At 41.7% G+C, this 25,679-nt stretch overlaps 1 protein-coding gene across 7 annotated transcripts in view; it reads left to right on the forward strand.

The window, feature by feature from the left end:
• GATAD2B (GATA zinc finger domain containing 2B) overlaps positions 1-25,679 on the forward strand; it is an 82,210-nt gene that overhangs the window by 9,859 nt on the left and 46,672 nt on the right. The window contains exons 1-2 of one of the 7 annotated variants that reach the window (XM_074938350.1): positions 17,949-18,163; positions 19,452-19,551. The exons of 2 other annotated variants lie outside the window; for them this stretch is intronic. In XM_074938350.1, the coding sequence (XP_074794451.1) occupies positions 19,550-19,551 (2 nt within the window). In that variant the 5' untranslated portion in view covers positions 17,949-18,163; positions 19,452-19,549. Of the gene's footprint in view, positions 1-17,948; positions 18,164-18,783; positions 19,018-19,451; positions 19,552-20,395; positions 20,544-25,679 lie in introns of those variants that run through there. 4 more of the 7 variants (XM_074938351.1, XM_074938349.1, XM_074938353.1 and 1 more) reach the window with 4 other exon arrangements.

Below are 25,679 nucleotides of genomic sequence, written 5' to 3' on the forward strand. Positions count from 1 at the left end.
ACACGAGAAACTTAAAATATTGACTTCTGCACTCTAACTCAGTCCTCTTCACCTTCATTTTCCTGTTTGTTCATAATCTGGAAAAGAAAAACAAGCTTTCCTGCTTTTTCAGGTCCCAAACAATTTCTCAATTTGGAATGAATTAGCCCAAAGGAAGAAAATATTCTTTCTACACCGGCAGAAGAAGCTACTGCTGTTAAAAGTGAGATTATCACTTTAACAGACTCTGAATCCAAGTGTTTAAATGACTTCCTCCAGTTCACTGGTGTGACTTTCTTTAAAGCATCATCAGCAAACATATGTTTCTTGAATGGTTCTTATTCCCAAACAAATGACAGGTTTCAGAGTAGCAGCCGTGTTAGTCTGTATTCGCAAAAAGAAAAGGAGTACTTGTGGCACCTTAGAGACTAACAAATAAATTTGTTAGTCTCTAAGGTGCCACGAGTACTTCCTTTCTTATTCCCAAACTGGGTCTCTTTTACGGCCTGCTGCCATTATAGGTTTTCCCTTCTAGTGAGAGAATGGTACGGCAGATCTCAAATCAATGAAGGCTACACAGACCTCAATAGTTCTGGAACATGCTGCTCAAGCAGTTTCACTTTTGTTTCTACTGCCTGTCCCTCCCTTCTCACATTTATCTCCAGACTTTTCTTCTCCTTGTCCAGATAAATGCCACCCCCAACAGTCTTCTATTCATTGAACTTTTTGAAACTTTGCACTTGTAGAGAGAGGTAAGGGATTGACTCTGTGTACACATTTGCAGAGGGACAATAGGGTTGAGGTCTGTTATTTCTCACGTCTATATATTTATTTAAAAACATTTTTGCTGTTAACAAGTATGTTACCTCTGGAGACACAAATCCACAGTTTGAGAACTGCAAAACGAAGCATCTCTGATGGTATCTTCTAGACTGAGCACTGAGTCCCATTGGGTAGAGAGAAGGATTAACCTAAATCTATACATAAGCCCCTGGAACCCCATGAGATTGGGTCCCTAATCCATGAACTATTGGAACTCATTTACAAAACTTGTCTTAAACATTACATTAATATATTGTTTCATACTATAGAATTAGAATTGATAATCCCTATTCCATGATGAGATCTTTCAGCTATAATGTATCTTTATCTTTAGAAAGGTTTTTTTCCTCAAAGCATTTTATCAAAAAAATCCGATTTAAATAAAAAAATTTGATTTAAAATTTTTTTCTTTTAAATAATTGATTTTTATCCATCCTGATCCCAAAGAAAAGGAGTAAAAACCTAAGCACTCCTTGAATTTGTGTTGGTAAAATAATCTACTTGATTTGTGCTACTTTGTGATCCCCTTCTCTCCTTTGTCCACCCCAGAATACCTTTTATCAGTCTTTTCCCACAAGGAAACTACTGGAGTTGAGTTCTCTATTCAAGTTATGTTGGCACTGCTGCTAGGCAAGGGGGCATGTTCTTGCTATGGTTAAAAACAGTTCTTGCCTAAAATCTAACCCCCCCCCAAAAAAAACCCAAACAAAACAACAAACAAACTGTTTAACGTAAGCTTTTCTCATTAATATCTTTGGGCATTTGCTGTGTGAGGAGTCATCGTGAGATTGTACAATGCAGTAGGCTGGTGGTATTGAATGGTGATATTTAATACGTTCAAGGAGTGTGGGGGACATAAAGTGAGATGGATAACTTCAAATTCTTCAGGAGACAAGATTTTTACTGCTGACTAGCTCTTGGTTTAATAGTTTTCTTCTTTTTCCTTCCCCGACTGCCTAATACTGTTTGAGAAAAAAGATAATTCACTTTAATAAATTATAAAACTTGTTTCATTGCAGTGGGTCGTCATTTTTTTTCTTCAGCAGATTTACTGTTTGACTAGAATAAAATTCACTTAGATTAACTCTCCCTTTCAGAGACTGAAACTACTTGCCAGTGAGTTTGGGGGAGGGTGGGGAGGGGCATGTGTGAGTATGGTAAGACACGCGTGTTATGGTGATCGTAACGTTTTGGAGGGTTCAGATTTTCTTTCACTTTGCCATTTAAAACTGATATATCTTATATATTCATAGAAAGTTAGGGTTGGAAGGGACCTCAGGAGGTCATCTAGTCCAACCCCCTGCTTGAAGCAGGACCAATCCCCATTTTTTGCCCCAGATCCCTAAATGGCCCCCTCAATGTGTTGTTTGGATATCTTGTCTTTGCTTTCCCATTTAAAGTCAATTAAAGTTGTGTACATATATCCAGAGGCAAAGCAGATCCATAGAATTTAAGAAACTGTTTAACTGAATGTATGTGAAATCTCTAAGGTGCCACAAGTACTCCTTTTCTTTTTGGAATATTATACTTTCCATTGTAAATCCTGGCAGTTTTCTGTTCTGTTACCTAATGGATTAAAAGGATTTGTGAAAAAGTTACACCTCTTAACCTTAATACTATAAGTAATTTGGTGTTTAAGCCATTGGGAAATCTTAAGTACATTCTGTAAGGAGTAACAATGTGATATGTTTGAACCAAATTCCCTTTGTTTTTGTTATATGGCTAAATAAAAGTCCTCTGTATGGCTTTCGGGTGGTGGGGTTGTATCCGCTATAGGCTTGTGTTTAGATCAGAAAAGCTGACTAACTTAAAAGTTGAGAGTATCTTCTCTTTTTAAACTGTGTCTGGTAAATATTCAGTGAGGCACCCGGGGACTCTAATGTATTGGGGGTAGCTTGTTATATGTGCAGGTGAAGATGATTACTCCTGCGTTTGAAAAGAGATTGTCTGTTTGCTAAACAAATTTACTGTTCTGATTTAATGTGAGCTGTGGCTATGCATGTGAGTTTCTTGAATACATTTGTAACAAGCCAGAGATAGTAATCTTCAGATTTTGTTTGTAAAAGGAAATCTTGAGTGAAAGGAAATCAGACAGATGCAGACTTTCAGGAAGTTTCAAAATGGTTGCTTAGTAATAGTCCCTTGTTGTTGAATAAGTCCAAATCTAATGCATTCTCCTCTTCCCGCTCCCCCGCCACCCAATGAATCATTCCTTAACTTACTTGCTTGTTAAAGTCCCTGATTCTAATTTAATCTTGGAGACTTCACAGTTTTAAATACCTACTAGTGCAATGTGATTCTGAATAGGTATTTCAATAGCTTATTGTGTCAATCTTCACAATAATTTTCAACAAACTAGCAGCAGTATGGAAGAATGTGGCACTGAAATATGCACAGATACAGTCGATGGAGTATCTCTGCTTTGAATTCAGGGGCATCTTTTCTAGAATTCTGCTTAGTTTAATGTAACAATTTATATTTACTAGCCTTCTAAGACCTATAGCAAGAGCACATGAGAAGGTGTATATCCATTACAGTACCTTGAAATAGGAGATTCTGGAATACTCTTTTAGGATTGCTTTAACAAAATGTCAGTTTCTGATTTTCTGTCCATCTACTTAAAGTACTTCGGTGGTTTTGTTAAGGCTGAATGTTTCAGTGAGGTTTGGACTCTGTCTGTTCAAGTGGAAAAATGGGTTAAAGCAACAATGGGAGGTCCAGGCCCTCATTGAGATCACTGAGGGACTGGTCCTGCAAAGTGCTGAGCATCAGATGGTGGTTCCTGACCTTCCTGTGCGGGTGTTGGAGCCCCCACCTTCTGATGGGGGTTGGTGGATGGGCTTCCCTCATACAATGTCCTGGCATGCAATGCTGTGACTCCTTGCTTTGTCTAGTTTCGCTCTAACTTCTTGTGTTTCTCTTTTTATGATGATACTAAACTGCTCAAGATAGTTAAGACCAAAGCAGACTGTGAAGAACTTCAAAAAGATCTCACCAAACTAAGTGATTGGGCAACAAAATGGCAAATGAAATTTAATGTGGATAAATGTAAAGTAATGCACATTGGAAATAAATAACCCTAATTATATATACAATATGATGGGGGCTAATTTAGCTACAACTAATCAGGAGAAAGATCTTGGAGACATCATGGATAGTTCTCTGAAGACGTCCACGCAGTGTGCAGCGGCAGTCAAAAAAGCAAACGGAATGTTAGGAATCATTAAAAAAGGGATAGAGAATAAGACAGAGAATATTTTATTGCCCTTCTATAAATCCATGGTACGCCCACATCTTGAATACTGTGTACAGTTGTGGTCCCCTCATCTCAAAAAAGATACACTGACATTAGAAAAGGGCAACTAAAATGATTAGGGATTTGGAACGGGTCCCATATGAGGAGAGATTAAAGAGGCTAGGACTTGTCAGTTTGGAAAAGAGGAGACTAAGGGGGGATAGGATAGAGGTCTATAAAGTCATGAGTGGTGTGGAGAAAGTGAAGAAGGAAAAGTTATTTACTTGTTCCCATAATAGAAGAACTAGGGGCCACCAAATGAAATGAATGGGTAGCAGGTTTAAAACAAATAAAAGGAAAGTTCTTCACTCGGCACCCAGTCAACCTGTGGAACTCCTTGCCTGAGGAGGTTGTGAAGTCTAGGACTATAACAGGGTTTAAAAGAGAACTGGATAAATTCATGGAGGTTAAGTCTATTAATGGCTATTAGCCGGGATGGGTAAGGAATGGTGTCCCGAGCCTCTGTTTGTCAGAGGGTGGAGATGGATGGCAGGAGAGAGATCACTAGACCATTACCTGTTAGGTTCACTCTCTCTAGGGCACCTGGCATTGGCCACTGTTGGTAGACAGGATACTGGGCTGGATAGACCTTTGGTCTGATCCATTATGGCTGTTCTTATGTTCTTATCCCTTCTGGCCTTGGAATCTATCGAATAGCATAGCTGTAACCTAACTTTTCAATTGGGTAACAGTCATAAAAATATTCCTGTGCAGGTAAGGTACATTAACACAGACTAGTAACCAGAGTCCATTATTTTTTTAATTTGAGATCTAAATTGTCTTGATATTAAGAACTGGTGGGGTGGGGAGCTCCCATTAGCATTACAGTGTAATTGCTGAGGAGATGAACAAGTCCAAGGGCATGTTTAAGTCAGTAAATCCTTAATTGCATTTTATTTACTGGGAAACTTCATAACTTCAGGGTGGCTAATGCCAGACACAAATTGACCTGAAGTCTGCGTGAGGTGGTTATATTCCAGTTGTGATTTCCTCCTTCATTTTTCCCATTCCCAAGTCTTTGACCTAGACTGAGCTGCTTTTTACTGCCTGTTCCTGTTTATCCCCATTCTTCTGCTCCATTCTGGTTTGGGGGTAACACCCAGTTATTGCATAATCAGTTTCCTTGTGCTGTGATTGCGTCAGAGCATGTTTTTGAAGTTGTGTTGAATGTGAGCTTGGGCTTCCTGTTTAAAAAGTTTCTCTCACCTTTCCTAGCAAAACTGTGACCCACCTCTGTTGAAAGCCTCTCCAAATGTCTTAGCACTGATCCTAAACTGTGCCATTTTCTGACTGCAACTGAGGACTGTTAATGTAAAAAAACACTGCCACAAAACCCCACTTAAAATAAGAGAAGAGAATGTGCTTCAGGATCTCTGGTCTGGAAGATAAGAGCATTGCACTGCTGAAGTGAAAGATTCGTAACCTAGGAAAACCTCAGGTGAGGAATAAGCAACGGGAGCAGATGAGCCCTCATGAAATGCACCCTGTTCTCATCCATGTTGCTTTAATAAAAAAAGGCTTTCCAATGGCTTCAAGTGTCATGGTCCTACTAAGTAGCCTGCAGGAGTCTACGAAGCTGCATCAGCCTTGTTGGAGTGGAAATCTGTCAATTTCATGAAAAAACTCGTACAGATACAGGCAGACATCTTCCTTTCCAAATGCAAACAGATGGACATCATACCAAAAGGACTGAAGGTAAAAAATCCATTACAATCTACACACCACACAGACTGTGCTGACAGCTTGTGCCACACACTCTCAAAGAAACTGCGGAATCACCTGATCAACATCCTCTACAGCAAGCAGGGAAAGATTAAGAATGAGCTCTCAAAACTGGATACTCTCATAAAAATTCCTCGTGGCTGGACTTTACAAAAACTAGACAAGCCATTTACAACACACACTTTGCTTCTCTACAAAAGAAAAAGGACACTAAACTATCTAAACTACTACATGCCACAAGGGCCACAACAGTGGTTCCCTCAACCCACCCAGCAATATTGTTAATCGATCCAGCTATACTCTTAGCCCAGCGGAAGAATCTCTCCTATCTCGGGGTCTCCTTCTGCCCCTCCACCCCCACGAACATGATACAGTTCTGTGGTGACCTAGAATCCTATTTTTGATGTCTCCGACTCAAGGAATATTTCCAACACACCTCTGAACAACATACTAACCCACAGAGACCTTCCTACCAAGACTACAAAAAGAAGGATTCTGGGTGGACTCCTCCTGAAGGTCAAAACAACCGATTGGACTTCTACATAGAGTGCTTCTGCTGATGTGCATGGGCTGCTGTCGTCGTCATGAATAGGTCGGAATATGAACAAGAGGCTGCTCGGCAGCTCTCCAACACCACTTTCTACAAGCCATTACCCTCTGATCCCACTGAGGGTTACCAAAAGAAACGACAGCATTTGCTCAAGAAACTCCCTGAAAAAGCACAAGAACAAATCCGCACAGAAACACCCCTGGAACCCCGACCTTGGGGTATTCTGTCTGCTACCCAAGATCCATAAACCTGGAAATCCTGGACGTCCCATCATCTCAGGCATTGGCACCCTGACAGCAGGATTGTCTGGCTATGTGGACTCCCTCCTCAGGCCTACGCTACCAGCACTCCCAGCTATCTTCGAGACACCACTGACTTCCTGAGAAAACTACAGTCCATCGGTGATCTTCCTGAAAACACCATCCTAGCCACTATGGATGTAGAAACCTTCTACACAAACATTCCACACAAAGATGGACTACAAGCCGTCAGGAACAGTATCTCCGATAATGTCATGGCAAACCTGGTGTCTGAACTTTGACTTTGTCCTCACCCATAACTATTTCACATTTGGGGACAATGTATACCTTCAAATCAGCGGCACTGCCATGGGTATCCACATGGCCCCACAGTATGCCAACATTTTTCCGATGAAGTGAGCTGTAGCTCACGAAAGCTCATGCTCAAATAAACTGGTTAGTCTCTAAGGTGCCACAAGTACTCCTTTTCTTTTTTCTTTTTACGAATACAGACTAACACGGCTGTCACTCTGAAACCTAACATTTTTATGGCTGACTTAGAACAACGCTTCCTCAGCTCTCATCTCCTAATCCCCTACTCTACTTGTGCTACATTGATGACATCATCATCTGGACCCATGGAAAAGAAGCCCTTGAGGAATTCCACCATGATTTCAACAGTTTCCATCCCACCATCAACCTCAGCCTAGACCAATCCACACAAGAGATCCACTTCCTGGACACTACGGGGCTAATAAGCAATGGTCACATAAACACCACCCTATACCGGAAATCTACTGACCGCTATGCCTACCTACATGCCTCCAGCTTTCATCCAGACCACACCACACAGTCCATTATCTTCAGCCAAGCTCTGCGATACAACCGCATTTGCTCCAACCCCTCAGACAGAGACACATACCTACAAGATCTCTATCAAGCATTCTTACAACTACAGTACCCACCTGCTGAAGTGAAGAAACAGATTGACAGAGCCAGAAGAGTACCCAGAAGTTACCTACTACAGGACAGGCCCAACAAAGAAAATAACAGAACGCCACTAGCCGTCACCTTCAGCCCCCAACTAAAACCCCTCCAACGCATTATTAAGGATCTACAACCTATCCTGAAGGACGACCCATCACTCTCACAGATCTTGGGAGACAGGCCAGTCCTTGCTTACAGACAGCCCCCCAACCTGAAGCAAATACTCAGCAGCAACCACACACCACACAACAGAACCACTAACCCAGGAACCTATCCTTGCAACAAAGCCCATTGCCAATTGTGTCCACATATCTATTCAGGGGACACCATCACAGGGCCTAACAACATCAGCCACACTATCAGAGGCTCGTTCACCTGCACATCCACCAATGTGATATATGCCATCATGTGCCAGCAATGCCCCTCTGCCATGTACATTGGCCAAACGGGACAGTCTCTACGTAAAAGAATAAATGGACACAAATCAGACGTCAAGAATTATAACATTCAAAAACCAGTCGGAGAACACTTCAGTCTCTTTGGTCACTCGATTACAGACCTAAAAGTGGCAATTCTTCAACAGAAAAACTTCAAAAACAGACTCCAATGAGAGTCGTTTCCCCCCCCCCCCCCCCCCGGACGTTCTTGTCAACTGCTGGAAATGGCCCACCTTGATTATCACTACAAGAGGTTTTCTCCCCCCCGCTCTCCTGCTGGTAATAGCTCATCTTAAGTGATCACTCTCCTTACAGTGTGTATGGTGACACCCATTGTTTCATGTTCTCTGTGTATATAAATCTCCCCACTGTATTTTCCACTGAATGCATCCGATGAAGTGAGCTGTAGCTCATGAAAGCTTATGCTCAAATAAATTTGTTAGTCTCTAAGGTCCTCTCACAAGTCCTCCTTTTCTTTTAGCCTTGTTGGAGTAATTCTTGGAGTCATGGAATCACTGTGACTTCTTGAAACCTAAAATGCGCTGTGTCTTGCTAGGTGTTACTCAAATATGCCTTTACTAATAGAGCTACAAGCCTCAGACTATATGCAGTGCACAGTCTGTCTCAAGATCCTAGAAGCCTCTTGCCTCACTCATATCTAGCGTCAAGGTACAGATTTATAGGGAAACAGAGCTCTCACCTTTCTACTTCAGAGAGTAGTTGGTAGTTGCTGCCAACTGTGAGAATGGAAAAACCTGCTCTGAAAGACACATGCATATGATAGCCTAATTTTGGCAATTAATTGATCTTCGACTATTAGTGGTAGATATGCCCAATGGCCTGTGATGAGATGTTAGATGGGGTGGGATCTGAGTTACTACAGAGAATTCTTTCCTGGGTGGCTGGCTGGTGAGTCTTGCCCACATGCTCAGGGTTTAGCTGATCGCCATATTTGGGGTCAGGAAGGAATTTTCCTCCAGAGCAGATTGGCAGAGGCCCTGGCGTTTTTTCACTTTCCTCTGCAGCATGGGGCACGAGTCACTTACTGGAGGATTCTCTGCATCTTGAAGTCTTTAAACCACGATTTGAGGACTTCAATAGCTCAGACATAGGTTAGAGGCTTGTTACAGGAGTAGGTGGGTGAGATTCTGTGGCCTGCATTGTTCAGGAGGTCAGACTAGACAATCATAATGGTCCCTTCTGACCTTAAAGTCTATGATTCAGTCCTTATAATGCTTGGTCAAATTATTCACTCAAATATTGCACAGGAAAGCAAAGGATCATAAGAGAACAAAGATCAGTAGAAATGGCCCATTCCACCCATTGTGGCAAACTTGATCATCTTGTGTCAGCCCTGCAGTTTTTTTACATTGTCTAACTAAATGCTAGATTGAGTTTAAGATGTCCTTCTTTCGGTGTGGGGAGCCTGCTATAATTGAGACCTCCATGACCCTGGTCATGCCAGGTGTATGTGCTGACACTAAAGCACTGTATCTAAAAAAATAAAATGTAAATGACTCCGAGGTTCCTGTCTTGTTAGGTGGATGAGGCTACATCTCCTACCTGGATTCATCAGCTCGGCCTCCCCAATTTACACATGGTAGCTTCAAGAGGACCTGGAAGTACTTTTTTATGAATGGGATTATGACGGGGTTGCTGGTGATAGCAAAGGACAGGACTTGATGACCAGAAGTTCCCTTCCAGTCCTCTGAGCCAAACCTTGGACTGAGCACCTAGAATGAAGTACCATGAAAACTTAATAGTGCCCACGTTGCTATGTATTGGTGATATGAGGTTTTGTTATTAGGATGTTGCTTTTAAATTGCTTTGTTTGTTGCTTTTCTTATGTGTACAACACTAACAAACTTGTGCTCGGATATTCTGTTGCCAGGGAGCTGGTTTTGCTTGTGGAACGCCACCAAACAAGAAGTTCTTAGAATTTTACACCCAGCCTTCCTCCCCCCACCACCAAACACACCGAGAGTGCAGGAGGGAGAAAAATTAAAATACTGACTGTTTAAAAATCAAGGACTTGATTTCAATTACATCCCTTATTTCCCCCTCTCATATGAATGTCTCAAATGGCATCAAATATCGTGTTTGTGGGGAGAGTCAGTTCTGTGATTTCTGTCAACACTAATTTCTCATAACATGCTTCTTGGTTAAAATAACCTTCTGCCATGTCTCGCCTACTGTAGATGATAGAAGACTTCAACCAAGGGCAAGGTTCAACACAACAGTGTATGTCTTCACCCCTGGCTGCCATTTTCCTTGTGCCTGTTTTAACCCTTGTCCTGCCTGGCTACATTTAATAGACTTGTCTGGCACTTGTCCCAAATGTTATGAAGGCCCTAGCCACCTTTATTGATTGTTGTGGGACTGCACTCTCAGCCCAGCTTTCTGGTTTGGTGTGCAGTGGCCATATTAGGCCATACATCTTGTCTTGTCATTGCTTACATGTGCATGATTTATTCTGCCTTTGAAAAAGTGACAGCAACAAATCTTAATTTGTGTGAAATTTGGATAGATTCCCAATAAATCTAAATTAATAACTCAAAGCAATTACATAAATACCATCCTTTCCTACCTTTCTGGTCAGCTGCCTGTTTCACTCCTCAGATAACTAATTAGAAAGGTAACATGAAGGCTCTCATGCTATAGACTCCTGCCACTGGCCGTTTGAGTTATATAAGGATCCTTTAAAAAGCACAAGTGAAGAAAATGCAAGGACTTCTAGACTTTAATCTCCTAGCAGAGCAAACGTGATTCAGGAGAGATTTCTCAGCCATGGATCACTTGAAGATAATCAGGTTCTGGAAAGAGTGTTGCATACAACCAGTTATTGTTACCACTCTTGTAGACTATGAAAAGGCCTTTCACTAAGTGGAAATAGAAGCATCCAGAGGAAAGGATCCTAAAATGCGTTTAAGTGAATGGTCCTGTGACTACCAGTACCTTTTGCCTTCTCGCTATAGAGAATCTTCAGAAGTCCTGGTTGGGAGGTAGAGGAACAGATTGGAGCAGAATCATGAAGAGACCTCAAAGTAGTGATTTAAAGAGCTGGACACTGATGAGGAATGCAGACAAGAATAAAAGCATCTTCAGAAATATTGGTGTATAAAGGTAGCAATTACTATTAAACTGTCTGTTTTGGGTCAATTGCTACCAATTACTGCAGACCAGGAAATGAGGTGAAGAGAAGACTGGATTGTGATGGGGGGTGGGGGTATGGGTTAGGGGACAATAGTATCAGAAGGGTAAACACCCTTTATTCACTACTGTCTACCACATGGAGGAGAAACTACTGGCTTAGAACTCCCGGATTGGGAAGACGATGCCCTGTAGAGAAGTAAACCAGTGATTTGGAGCAAGCCACGGTGAGAGGATGATGGGGAAACAGATGTATGAGTGGTCTGACCTTATTTAACTCAAGATGCTTTGCATTTTACAAAATATGCCTGATGACCTCAAGGCTCAGGTACACAAACTGTAAAATCCCATGAATTAAAACTGAACTTGATACAATGCCAACTCAAAGAATCCCTCCCAACTGACTCAGTCACACAGAAGCCTGTGGCTGAGACTTGCAAAGCTAGGTGCCTAAATTTGTTTTTAAATCTCTGTTCAGGCACTGAGTAACAGCCGCATAGCTTTCAGAGGTGCTGAATACCTTTATCTCCCACTGACTTTGTGGGTTCTTATCACTCCTACAAACCAGGCCACTTGTACTTAGTCGCCTAACTTTAAGCACCTGGCTTCAAAAGTGTTGGGCATTGTGAGAAGGTGAAGCTTGAAGGTCAAACATGCTCTGTTGGGAGTGAATTTCAGATCTGAAGGCCCTCAACTGAGAATACCCAGTTCCCAGGTGGACCCATCTAGTGATGATCAGCAAGAGCATCTACACTGTTGAGATTAAGCCTAAGGAGAGGAGGGGCAATCTCAGACCTAATCATGACCCCCAAACTATATAGCGTGTGTTAAATCAAGGCAGGCATTACCTGGAAATGAATCGGAAGTTTGTGCAGTCTGTGGGATGCGTGTGATGTACTCCATGCAAGAAACACTGCGAGTTAAGCAGGTAGCATCTGACATTACCTGAATTTTCTTAGTGGCCTTCAAGGGTAACCTCAGAGTGTTCTGTAGGAATTGGTGTAGGAGCAACCACGGAATGGGGGATGGTAACTTAGCATGCATCCAAAAGGAAAAGTTACAAACGCTTTGGCAAGTAAATATGGTTGGAGATGGTGGTTGAGAGGAAGCACGCTTGGACTTATTTGCTAACTAGGTGTCTCCTGAATTTCTAGCATCCAAACAGGGACTCCTAGATTGTGAACCTAGTGAAAGGCAAGTTAATAAAACCTTCACCTGAGTGAAGAGAAATTGCTGCCACTTACCCATGGGCGTGTCTAAAGAAACCTGCCTGCTTTGAGTAGATGAACTTTCATGATCAGAGACAGTTTTTGGCCAAGCCATCTACAGTGAGCGGATGTGTTCCTTCAGAAAGCCTCCCCTCCTGATAGGAGAGAGATTTCCTTCGTACGTCCTGAAGAAGGCTTGCTTCCACAGGCAATACGACAAAGCTTGTTCAGGATCTTCCGTAAAACTCTGAAGCACTCTACACAATGCAAACTGCTTGACGGCTGTGTTGGAATTCCTTTTTTAGCCTTGATTTCTCTTACTCCTCAGCTCCATATTATTTATTTATCCCTCCTTCACTTGTGTAGTCTACACAAGTGCTTGGCCACTTCCTTTCCTTGCTTCTAAAGCTGAGCATCCTTTCATCACTTGCTGTTTGTAGCATGTTCAGTGCGCACATCCTGAAAACGATTAGCGGTGACATTTTGTTGGGCCCAACCACCCACCTCATTAGGTCATCATTCTATGGTAACTACTATGTAATTACAGACTAATTAGTTATTTCTCCCTTTGTAAACCAAATTGTTCCATGTTATTTAATAAGGCTAAATCAGATGGTACCAATGCTTGGAATGGCATGGGAACGCTAGTATAATTACCAGATTCTCTGCACCTCATGGATTAAGTTCATGATAGTAACTCTGTATTATAGATTACATGGTTATTTGTGCACTGTGGAATAGTTTATTTTTATAAGAATGGATACTTCATGCAGGTTTCAGTGGTTTGCATGCAAAATCTTGTAAAAGATGTAATTTGTAAGTTGGTCATATTTATGCTTGCTCCACAAATAAATTAAATGTAGTACTAATTACATGCACTAAGTATCTCCAAATTTACTATAGTGCTCTTGTTAACCTTTGATTATTGTAATTTTGTAACTTGCCACCAAAATGGAAACATCCTATTTTGCAAGATATTTATGCTGTGCGTTAACACAATAAACAATTTACTCCTTTTTGACTGACACATTGGATTCTTAATTTGTGTTTTCTGAACAGAATGTAGTGCTAAATTTTGAAGTAATCTGTTTTTTATCAGCTTTGGAACATACTAAAACATTCATTAATGGACTAGATTTTACTAGAATTAAACAGTCTCGAACAGTCCATTTCTAATAGATGGTACAGAGAAGTGGGTTAACCTGTAGTTTTTAGCTGTCTAATATTGTGGAGGAGCTTTAATCCTGTTCATAACAGAATGAGTTGAAAATGATATATAATTAAAAGGAGATATTGTCTGTTTAAACCTTAGAAATACGAGGTGAATGAGGTAATATCGGTTATTGGACCGAAGAACTTCTTTGGTCCAATATATAGGATATTTGAAATAGATAAGTATTAGGTAACAAATTACTTCACCCATCTTGTAGCTGTGTTGGTCCCAGGATATTAGAGACAACAGTCCTGCATACGAATTTAAACATTAGCTGTTTTTAAGTGTTTAGCCTGTGTTGTTAATGCATTAATGATTGAAATGGAAAATTTTAAAAATACAACTTTTTATATGGTGCTTGTGTGATGAAAATTAAGTTAGTTTCATGTTCTTGGTGAATTTCACTTTCACGTTCTTTAATTCTCTGTCTGGAATGTAAATGCAGGGGAGATTTTGTGTAAAAACTGTCTGGATTAGAAATATTTCCAGGATTATTTTTAAAATTTAATCAGTCCAGATTTCATAAATATTTGGTGGTTTTTAACAAAATCTAAATCTCTGGGTCAAATATGAGTTGTTGTCCTTGTCACTTTCTAGAAGAATTGCACTGTACAAAGCTTAGAACAGAATCTGATTCCTTAACAAGAACTCAACGCCACACTTCTAAAGCTCACAAGTGTATCTTAGTTTGGTATTAGAGTGGGTCAGACTGGGGCAACAAATGCACCAACACACACACACAATATAATGGTTGAAAACTTCACTAGAGATCACGACAAACAGAGTAGGATGATGTGTGTATCCTTAGTGTAGTCTTGCTTGTGAGGTCTAAAGTCATATGGCGATACTTTATATGAAAGTTGTACAGAACATTTTATCTCCTATATAAGTTTACTTGAAACAAAAAAAAGACAAGACATGAAATAGGGGCACAAGCTCAGTATTGTGTGTTTGCATCAGGGATAAAATGGTGTGTGTATAATGTGTGTAGGCACTCAGTGCTGAAGCATTCAATATATTTGGATGAAAGCTGTGTATGAATTTCCAAAGTGCAGCAAGTCTCTTGCTTATTAGCTGAATTTCTTTGAGAATTGATCAGAAGCCTCTCTGCGGGTGCAGGGATTTGGCTTTCAAAGGCACATGAACTGGAGTGTGAGCAGCAGTCTCTCTAGAGGGTAGGGCAGGGGTTGGAACTCTTAGGTATTCTTCTTTGCTCTTCTGCTGACTCACTGACCTTGGAGAAAGCCACTTAACATGTCTGTTCCTCATTTTATAAATCTTGCAGGTGTAAGGTAGTCCAGGTATAGCTTTGAAAATGTAAAGTGCTATACAAGTGTTAATTCTCCATACAACTAGTATATATTTTATCAATATTACAAGTAACTAAAGAGTTAAATATAATGGGCCAAATTCTGCTATTATGTAGGTATTCGGTGCTCAGCCTCTGTAACATCAATGGAATTGAGTACCTATGTCTGAAGAAACATTAACTGAGACATTCTGTCATTTAGACCAAATGAATTAATGACTTGCACCTTCCAACAATGTGGCATCAGTGTTTGAATTCAGAAGTCTTCAGGGTAACATTTAAGAAAGGTCTGCTATTTACTATCAGTTTGTAATCATCCCCATCATATTTGAACTTTTTGGGTATTCTGATAGTGACAGATTTCCATAGGCCTCTGTTGTAAATGCAACATAAATTAATACCCTCTTATTATCTAGTGTTTGTTTAGTGTTGCTAAATTCACACCCAGTTCTAGGACAAAAAGCTTTGAAGGGCTCAAGCTGCCAGCAGATGTTTGCTAGGAACATCTGTCAAAAGCTAGTTTGAATTGGGTTGCCTCATGGTAGCTGAGCATTCTTAGTAGTAGTTCAGTATATTTTTGCAGCAAATAGGTGTAGAATATTGTCATCTTAATAGGTCTTAATTCTAGTTCATGGCAATATTTCAAAATGATCTCAGTACAGAGACCCAGAGCTGATGGGCATTAATTGGGCTGAAGGAAGCCAGCATTATGGTTACTGAGCAATTTTTTTGCAGGTTTTTCTGTACTACTGAACAAAATTCTCATGATCATGAGATTCCTCAGTTACCACCAATTTCACACCATTCCCTAATAATGGATCTGCCTTATCTCTGTTGCACCAACCAAACCTTCTTTTCCTCTGTCAAATCACTCTTCACAACTTGCATCTGACTTTTCTCCTCAAGCCTCTGGTGCCGTCTGCTTCCACTCTTGCACCTGATCCTTAGTTGTTAGATTGCACTTATATAATCTAGACCTAAATTCTCCTGGGGGAAGGGACCTTGCCTTTCTGTGTACCTATAAAGTGCCATGTACACATGCTGTGCTATATAGAGCTGCAGGAATCTGTAGTTTGAAATTGCTTTATTTTGGCACAGTTGTAATGCATCAGTGTAGGACTTGAAAAACCTACTCTCCCCAAACATAATTAGGTTGGGTGATTGGGGCTGAATGGTATCCTGTCTGCTTTAATGGCTTGAGGAGTGCAGGTGTGGCAGTTCCTAGTTATAGCATTTGAGTGGTGCTCTTCAGCCCTGCTGTCTCCCCCATCACCCGTCCCCTGGCAGTGTGCGAAAGTCTGAGTGAGAGGGCTAAGGAATGGCTCAGAGCCTGGAGGTAGATGTAGTATGTAGCAGAAGTCCAAGAGGAGCAAGACTGGGTATACCAGAATGGTACAGCGGTGCTCCAAAGGACCAATATTGCTGTGGGGAACAGACCAGAGAGAGATTAGTGGTGTTGAGTCCAGTCCATTAGGCAAGGCCTAGGCCTCATGGGGATATAGTCAGAGGAAACAGCTTGTGGAAGACGAGCTTTCAGGCCCAAATTTTAGGGGAAGACCCAACATCTTGCCACTGGGACCTCAAGTCATGGGAAGGCCTGATGAGCAGGAGACACTGTGCAGATGGGCCCCCAACTACTATGGGTCTGGGGTGTCCAGGGGTGTAGTGGATGGCTGACCAGTGAAGGATGGATAAGGAAAACTGAGAGCAGGAGGCCAGAGCCTTTGAGCTCAGCCAGTCAGGGAAGATATGAGACCAGACCTACTCTGGGGATGGACAGCCTGAACATGTCAGACCATCTGGGGATGGGCACTAGACTAGACAAATGGAGGGGGTTCAGGGGAAAAAGCATGTAGGTTAGACTTAAAACCACTTGATTTGATTTTCCCTTGCTCTTGGGAGATACTCCTGAGTACTGTAAGCACATGCACTGTTTTATCTCTCTGTAGGTAGTAGTAACTGACTTGCGGTGGGGTGGAGGGAGGGTTTTTGGGTATTTTGGCCTGGACAATAAATTGAGTGCTTAGACTTGGACTAGTAAGGATTGGATACATTTTTTCCAAGCCCTGCTGATGTGCACAGGTATTGGAATAAGAGATATTATATTACATGACCACCAGATGGAATACAAAGTAACTTTTTTTTTTTTTTGCACACCACCACCTTTCCTACAAAAACATGATGCCATGGTCAGAACCTTTGGGTACATTCTTAGTGTGTTATCAAACCCCAACAAAATATCAGTCATAATCCTAGTCTGGTGAAATGCATGGTGAGGATGTCAGGGATAAAGCTGCTGTTAGGACAGTGAGGATGCTGTGAAGAAGTGGTTTCATTTCCGTTGATGGTGTGGCATGCATGAAAGGTAGAGTAATGTGGGGTATGGTGATCTACCTGGTTTTGGCTGGAACATGTACAAGAGCTGTAACTGATCACCTCTGTGAAACACCTGTAACAAATTGATTGTAGGAAGAGAGTACGCCAGTTATAATCAAGTTACTGGTGTTGGAGGGGAAAAATTAAGGGGTTGATGCCTTGATGTCTGACGCCTGGATTTCAGGAATGCTACAAAAATCCCCATCTTTCCTGCACTGACTATTCCCTGACTCCTAACACCAGGGAGGTAAGCCTGTGTGTTGGTGAGATGCAGAAGAATGAGATTATTGGCATTCTCTTTCTTGTGGATACGTCTTTATTAATTGCTTCTCCACATTGATGGAATGTCCTTAAAATTTGTTTTGGGAACTAAACAGTTAAAATAGCGTTGGAGGAAATGAGCTCTCATGAATGAAGACAAAGTTTGGCAAGATGCCAGAATCTGCTGGGCGGGGGGGGGGGGGGGGAGGCAGCTAACTGACTTTTATACCACAAACGACTTAAAAAAATTAAGAGATAATTCCATGTCCTGAGGTTACAAACCGGCTGCAACTGGTTTTTTTCCCCTGCCCCCGCTAGGCATCATGGGTAAAAGTAAGCATCCCCCTTTTCTTTTGTTTAATATAACAGTACAGCGCATGATTGGCAGGGAAGTGCCCGTTTTGAGACAGGGTTTCTGCAGGTCCCTAGAGGGGGATGGCACGCGGGGCCGCCCATGTTCTACGGAGAGGGCTTCTCATAAAAAAAATCTGTCTTTCTTTCCCTCCCTCCCCCTTCTCACTCTGTCTTCTCTTCTTTCTGTCTCTCTTCCTCCCTTCTTTTCTCTCTGTCTCTAATTTTCTTGACAACTAAAGGAGGCAGCAGGATATTTTACCTGTAAGTATTCTTTAGACTGTCCTTTTTAACAGACAAAAGGCTCTTTATGGATTATATCATGGCTGTTTTCTCTCTCCTTTAACATGAGTTGGAAGGTTAAATGTAATGTTTTTTACATTATATTTAAAGAGAACTGCACTGTTGCTTGTGTTTGCTGTTGGACTGATTCCCTCCCCTACCTCCCAAAAAACCTCACCTCTGTTCAGGTTCCTTGTTCAGAGTGCGGTGTTCTTGTGGAATTACTAAGTACGACTCTCCCTGATCTAAAGCTGCAAGGGAAGGCTTATTTTGGGTATATAAAAATTTTTCTTTTGTCTGTAGCGCTGATGGCTTGATGTAATAGCTCCCCCCCACCCCTTCTTTTCATGTCAGCTCCAACCCCTCTCTGTGAATGGAGTCAACCAGCTGACGAGGGTTAGTGCTGGCACGGTGCCAGGGGCTGTGAATCTGTGTGTGCGTGTGTGTAAGTGTATACAGAGCACAAAGGGAAGGCCTGCAGTCTAGGAAATCACAGGCTATTATATAAGGCAGCCTGCGTCATCTCTGCTTGCTCAGGCTGACGGATGGGGAGTAGAGCTAGAGGAGGATTGTTAAGAGGAAAACTCCCCCTTTATTTTTAAATGACCAGTTCATTGAGAATGGATAATGTCTGCAGCCTTGCAGGGCCAGTTTCCCCAAACATTCAATTACAGCCACATTCCTTGTGAGGAAGAGATTTCTTCCCTCCATCCACCCCCTTTGGCTTTCGGAAAGAGGGAAGCAGCTTATATTTTTGTCGCCTCATATTTTAAATGATTTTGAGTGGGGAAACCTACAGAATGCCCTGATGTATCTAACGGCTGAAGTTAGTTAAGGTCTCTGTTTTAATACCAAACTGGTTTTAATAACTTAGCTTTTCAGAAAAAAAACACACCTGAAAAATAAATGTCAGATACTAGAGCAAATACTAACGTTTTGCTCCTTCTGCTCCTCTTTCTTGGTAGAGCCTGACAAATGGTAGTAGAAATATTTTTTTTTATGCCATCTGCTACACACAGTTGGGTTTGTACCGTACAAAAGTCAAACACATGACAGCAAAACTGTAGAATGTTCTGAGCTTCCACACATCTGGACAGTTGCAGTTTTGGGTTCCGGCTGGGGTGGTGGTGTGTTAACTGCTGTACGGTTTCTATACTCCGTTGCAGTGATGGGCATTTTGTTATGTGAGACAGTGAATTGATTTAGAAGTTGTAATTTTTTCTTACTGACCACAATTTTTTTGCATTCATTTTTTTAATTTGCTTTCTAGATACATTGTACTGCACAGACCCCGAATTTGTGTTGGAGAGATGAGAATTATGTATGCACATTAATGAATAGAGCTGTCGTAATGTTACCGTTTCCTTTATGTGAGTACTTATATTTGCTGTGATTATATTTGCTGTGATCGTTCAGATCTAAAGAACTGGTTTGTAAGGGAAAACAGTGGAACTGTTTAGTGAGTTTGCGCTGAAATGACTATAAGAATTTATGGTCTGCTGCAATCTAGAGACAGCTCCCTGATTCTGTTGAGAACTAGCATTACGGTTTGTCTTTTAAAATTTTTTTTTAACTCTTGCACAATCTGAATGAAATTATGAATAAAAACCTAGTTTGAATCCCTAATTTATGAATGGCTCTTCTCACTTTCAGCATTTGGAATATTTAAGAATATTTATTTGCTTGCAATTTTTCCTTTGTCAAGGAGGATTTAGGATTCTTTCTTTTAAAGAAAGATGCATTTTTTGTTCATGATAAAACCTACGTGATAGGCCTACTTTTCCTCCTTAGCTGCATGAAATTCCCCCCATCCACAAATATCCAATCACACCATAGTATCTCTTTGCAAGTTACACACTAACGTGAATTGAGTGTAATATTCCTTGACAACTTACAAGCTGAAGCATCAGGATTCGAAGAGCAGCGTGTTATTTGTTAGTGTTTGGTATCGGTGTTCTTGCAGATCTCTCTTCTGATTGCCTAGCCGTTAAGTCATAATTACCTTTTTAGGTTGTTATCCTTTTTATAGCATTGTATGGAAATGCTCATCTTGGGAGCCAGCCATTTTGTGTGTGCTGTGTTGAAATGCATTTTACGACATAGATGTTGGTTTGTATTCAGCATAGATGGAAGTTAAGACATTGTAGCATTGCATATGTCAGGATCCTTTGAGTCATTAGACAAATGATTTCATCGTACGCTGATGGTCAGCTGCCCCAGCAGATTCAGAATGAGAAGCCAAAATCTGTGTAAAATCCTTAGTTTACATATAGGCTTGTTTTTTGTTTGAGGGTGAAACTGGAATCTTTAGCATGTCTGAATTTAAAGTGGCTCTTGGGTAGCATGAGTGGAGAGTCTTAAGGTAAGCAGGACCTTTGCTTTGTTAGTGTGTATAAAGAATTTTCAATACCAGTAAACAATAGAAGATTGATTTAATATTTTCTTTTGTCCAAAAGAGGTATTTATTTTGAATACATTAATTAGGATGTAGCAGGGTTTCTGTTTTTTGAAATTGTAGATACCAAGATGGTGGAAATTGGCTTTTTGGATTGACTCCTCTGTTTAAAATCAGTTGGATTTGTGGAAGTAAGAAGACTTCAGCATTTTTAATTTGCCTGTAGCTTTAATGTGCATTGAGGTGGTTAGATTGAATGCTTAGTTCTAGTTTTCTTTCTGTTCAAATGTGATGTCATGTGTTTTTCTTTAAGTTGGACCAGTACGTAACTTCATTCACGTGATGCCAGACCAAGAAGCTGCTACAGTTAGGTGTTAAATTTTATATACCTCTGAGTGGGCTCACACTTTTTCTTATCCCCAAACCTTATGGATTATAAACTTGTTTTAGTAAACCATCTTGTTTGCTTTCTTGAAATAACGCAGCTTCAACTATTCTTGATTTCTGTTTGAAGAATCTGTTTTAGTGTGGCTTTTGTGTGTGTGTGTGTGTGTGTGTGTGTGTTGCTTCTACTGTCTTCCTCTGGTCCCTGAGATTTAATCCATTTGTCTGGAGTTCCTACTGGTGAGATGGGGTAAGGTCCTGTATGCTTTAGTAAGAGGTCTAGTTTAAGGTACACCACAGCATAAGAGATGGGAATCAATGGAAAGACATTGTTAAAGGATTGCAAGTTCTTCTCCCTGTGGGTGGTGGTGAAGGTTACATACACCTGTGTGAGAATAATGCTCTACCAGTTTTTTAGATGGATTTCATTAGTTTGATCCTGTGTTCTAGGGACCTTGGGTCTGGCTCAGTAGTGCGGGTAGAGAAACAGTTTGGGTTGCCTAGAAGAGTTGAGATTTTGAGGTGAGTGGGAGAATGATCAGTCTCTTTTATTTATTAATCAACCTGAGTGTGGCCTGCATGAAGGCTGGTTTTAGCTAACTGGAACCCTTGTAGCTGGGCCACTCTGTTTGCGGTGCCCTGTTGATTGGATGGCTTCTCTTCTTCACTGGTTCTATTTTTCACATGGTGGTGGGAGTTCTCATTGTTTCCTGAGGCCTCCTGTGCAGGGACATGGTCAGTTTGTCATGTAGGTGTATTTGTTTGCCTTCCACTTGGGAAGAAGAGAACACAAGCTAATCTTCTTGCTTCTCAGCTAACATTAAAGAGGCTTCTAAATGTCCTTCAGTTATTGTAGATGGCAGTCTAGTTCTGTTCTTGCTTCGCATTATTGGTGGCAATGTTAGCTGTCTTTTTACCACAACTTCCTACTCTGAAAAGTTGTCAGATTTTCATTTTCATTTTTCATTTTCAAAGGACTATGCAGACTTATTCCCCTTTTGAGTATTACTTCGCTGCTTTTAGCACAGTCCTTTCCCTTACTGTAGTTCATTTAGAATCTTTTCTAACATCTTTGTCCTGAGGGATCTCACTTTACAAATATGGCTATGCAGCAAAATCTCAATGAGTGCCATAGGGTCTGCCATATGTCTGTGTTTAAAGCAGTGTGGCTCTGGTATGGAACAACTGACAGGATCTGAGATTACTGGCCTTCAAGACAAGTGACCTGTGTCTCCATATGCCAGGAATCGGTTCACTTGCAGTGAGATGCAACCACCTCCCTAGGTAGGTGGACTGTAAAGTAGCCTGTGTCACAGGATGATGTCAAGTTTTGGTCAAGAACACCAGGACAGCCTCTTCCCCTTCCACCTACCCCCCTACTCCCTGTAGAGGAGTTAGCTTAATTACTTTCTATAAGCAAAGGGGGGAGAGGTGTTAGATGAGTTGCAAATAGTCAGATACATTTTACAAATGTTCTAGATCAGTGGTTCTCAAACTTTTGTACTGGTGATCCCTTTCACACAGCAAGCCTCTGAGTGCGACCTCCTTATAAATTAAAAACACTTTTTTATATATTTAATACCATTATAAATGCTGAAGGCAAAACGGAGTTTGGGGTGGAGGCTGACAGCTCACAGTCCCCCATGTAATAACCTCACGATCCCCCTCAGGGTCCCAACCCCCAGCTTGAGAACCCCGTTTTAGATCATGGAAGGTGCAAAGAAAGCTTTTGGGTTGATACGGTGTGTGCAGAGTGGAGAAGACTGGAGGAAAAGTTTCGACAAGCAGGGAGATGGGAGTAGTGAGGCAAGGTCTTTGGTGATGAGGGGAACAGGTCCATGGAGAGCCTATGTAAAGGAGGAGGTCTCTTGGGAACTGTATCTTGAAATGAATAGGGAGCCAGTGGAGCTGTTTGAGGTGGAGGCTGATGTGCTGTCGCTTCCCTGTATGTTTAAGCTGGTGCCTGGTAACATCTTGCATTTCAATTGCCTTGTCCTCAGGTCCCAGACTTCCCTAATATACAATTTTAATGAGAGGGGAAAGGAAGGTGCAGATGAAGCAGAGCTGAGGTCTGTAGAGAGATTAAATGTGTTTGGTACCAATGTTGCAGGTAGTTGAAACAAATGCAAACTGCTTCTAAGGTCTCCCCTACTAAATCCCCCTCATAAAAACTTGGTGGTTATTCCTTGAAAACATTGGAGGGCAGAGTTGGTCCTGCTGAGACTCAGACCTGTTTCAAACAGGAGGCATAGACTCCCTGAGCCTTTCACCACCAGCCTTAATTGACAGGTCTTCGCTTATCCCCTACAGTGGGTTTCAGTGGACACAATCAAATACATTTAATTTGTGTAATATTTTAATGAATTTCTTGAATTGGAGAAGGGCTGTGAGATTCACTTAGTCCTCTGGTATGAGTTGGCAGGGCCAACGTGCCTTTCATTTACCAGTCCAGACTCTTTCTATAGATAGCAATTGGTATGGGCAAGGCAAGGTTTAAGAGGAAGAAGAACCTAAATGGTCTTGAGCCAGTCAGCAGGGTTCAACTTGGGAAGACCCATAGGGAGCCCAACACAAAAAGAGCAACCATCCAGTGTGTGTGCAGCATCCTCCACAGATGCACAGTGGGATGGATGCCCCAGGTATGGTTGGTCTTGGCACAGTGAACCGTGCCACACCTGAATCTGTTAAGCTGGCATTAAAGGTGGCATGGGAGCCCAAAGCCCGGTAGCCATTTGTCCAGCCTGGTGATATGGGAGCTTGTGGTAATGGCAGCAGCTGTCTCATTCTGTCAGCAGTGAGCTGTTGATACCAGCTGGATGGTGAGCACGCAGCACTGTCCGTGGAGGATTTCTCTTGCACAGGTGGTGGTGGAATGCATCTCGGATATCCCTGAACAATGGCAAGTGTGGCATTTGCTTTACCTTGGTAATCAGTTTACTGGCCGCATTCTGACGCTAGATGATAAGTGGAGGAATATTGGCTAGGACTGGTAACTGCACAAGTTTTGTTGGTTTCAGTGTGCCTGTGATAATTCTTATGGTATGATCAAGCTTAGTGTCTACTAGTGTAACGTGAGAAGCGTTTAATCAAACTTAGGGCACAATATTCTCCAAATGAGTAGCAGAGAATGAGCCCCAGACTATGCAGTGTTTGTGCATTGGCTCCCCAGGTGGACCCTACCACCTTGTTCAGGAAACACTTTCTGCTCTTGATGTATCAAGGTACTTTAGTGTGATAGTATTTGTATGTGAGCTTTCAATCTAGGGTGACCCATAAATACACTGGCTTTTTAACATCCTTTTGAATCCAGGCTGATGGACTGTAGTTCTTGTTGTGTGAGTGGTGGACAGCCACACCAATGAAACGACATCCCATGTGTTGCTTCCAGGGACTGAATGTCCCACGTTGTCTCCCGAAGTCAGTAGTCACAGCAGCACGTCTGCTGCTTAGGGAACTGAGATTTTTAAATGGAAGGATGGGGAAGGAAAAAAACAAAAAAAGGAAGTTTTGCATGTGAAACTCCCACCCCCTTGTGCTCAGTAATAGGACAAGTGTGCAACGGTACACGGGCACTGTGGACCAACTGCCAAGGCAATAGCAGAAGGGCATGCTGGATGAGTCATACGTCTTTGACTTTATGAAAGATGAGCAGCTCCATGAGCAACAGGAGCTGGGGCCAATTTTGATGTGTTCCTTTCTTCTTCACTGGTATTGTCATGCTTTCTTCTCTGGTGGGAAAGAGCCCAGGGAGCTGCCCCGACTATTCAGGTGCTGCCAACTGGGTCTCCCTGGTAGCTCACTTCAGAATAGCTTCTGGGGCAGCTGAAGCAAAGATGACTAAGGAATGTGGACACTGCTTGTTCTCAGGTGAGAGAGGGGGCGGTAATGAGAGGCCTTGTGTTGCTGAAGACTAACTTGGCCAGGGAAATTTTCCTTTAAGCAATGCCAGACTGGATCAGTTGAACAGTCCATCTAGCCGAATATGCCATCTCCAGCAGTGGACAGTACCAGCTGCTGCAGGGTTTCTTGCACCTTCCCCGAAGAAAGCCATTTTGGAGTAGTCTGCCCACAAAGTTCTTTCAACCCCTGTTAGTTAGAGATTGACTTAAACTGTGAAGCAGGAAGGTTTGCATCCTTCCAAAATGCTTGTTTTTTTTAATTCCTTTCAGTTAGAACCTCTGGATGATATTCTTATAGTATAAATGCCCTATCCTGTTTTGAATCCTGCCAATGATTTCTTGGGGCAAGGAGTTCCAGTGTCTATGTGAGAAAAATTCCCCCTTAACAGCTTTGAATTTGCCACCTTTTAGTTTAATTGAATGTCCACTTGTTCTTCCATCTCATCTCAGGGTGAATAGGAGGTCCTGATTTATCTTCAGACCATTATTTTTGTGCCCTTAGCACATCTCCTCAGTAAAACAAACATCCCGCCTCTGCAATCTCCATCGGAGATTTTTTTCATGCCTGTAATCATTTTCACTGCGATAAAGAGGTAGAATCTTTGAGCCAAAGAAGATAGAGGCATCTGTTTAGTTAGAAATCTATTTCTCACTCGTTTAGACCCAAAGATTCATGCTAGAGGCTCCATGCTTGTGGAGGAAGGGACCAACAAAGCTATGCCCCCCATTCATCAGTTTAGTAGAGCATTTCCAAAGTTATTTGTCAGGGCGTTATCGCAAGTCATGGACCCGGGCCCCATTGTGCTAGGTGGTGTACAAA

The sequence above is a fragment of the Natator depressus genome, chromosome 24 (genome assembly GCF_965152275.1).
Source record: "Natator depressus isolate rNatDep1 chromosome 24, rNatDep2.hap1, whole genome shotgun sequence".
In the NCBI taxonomy this organism is placed as follows: Eukaryota; Metazoa; Chordata; order Testudines; family Cheloniidae; genus Natator; species Natator depressus.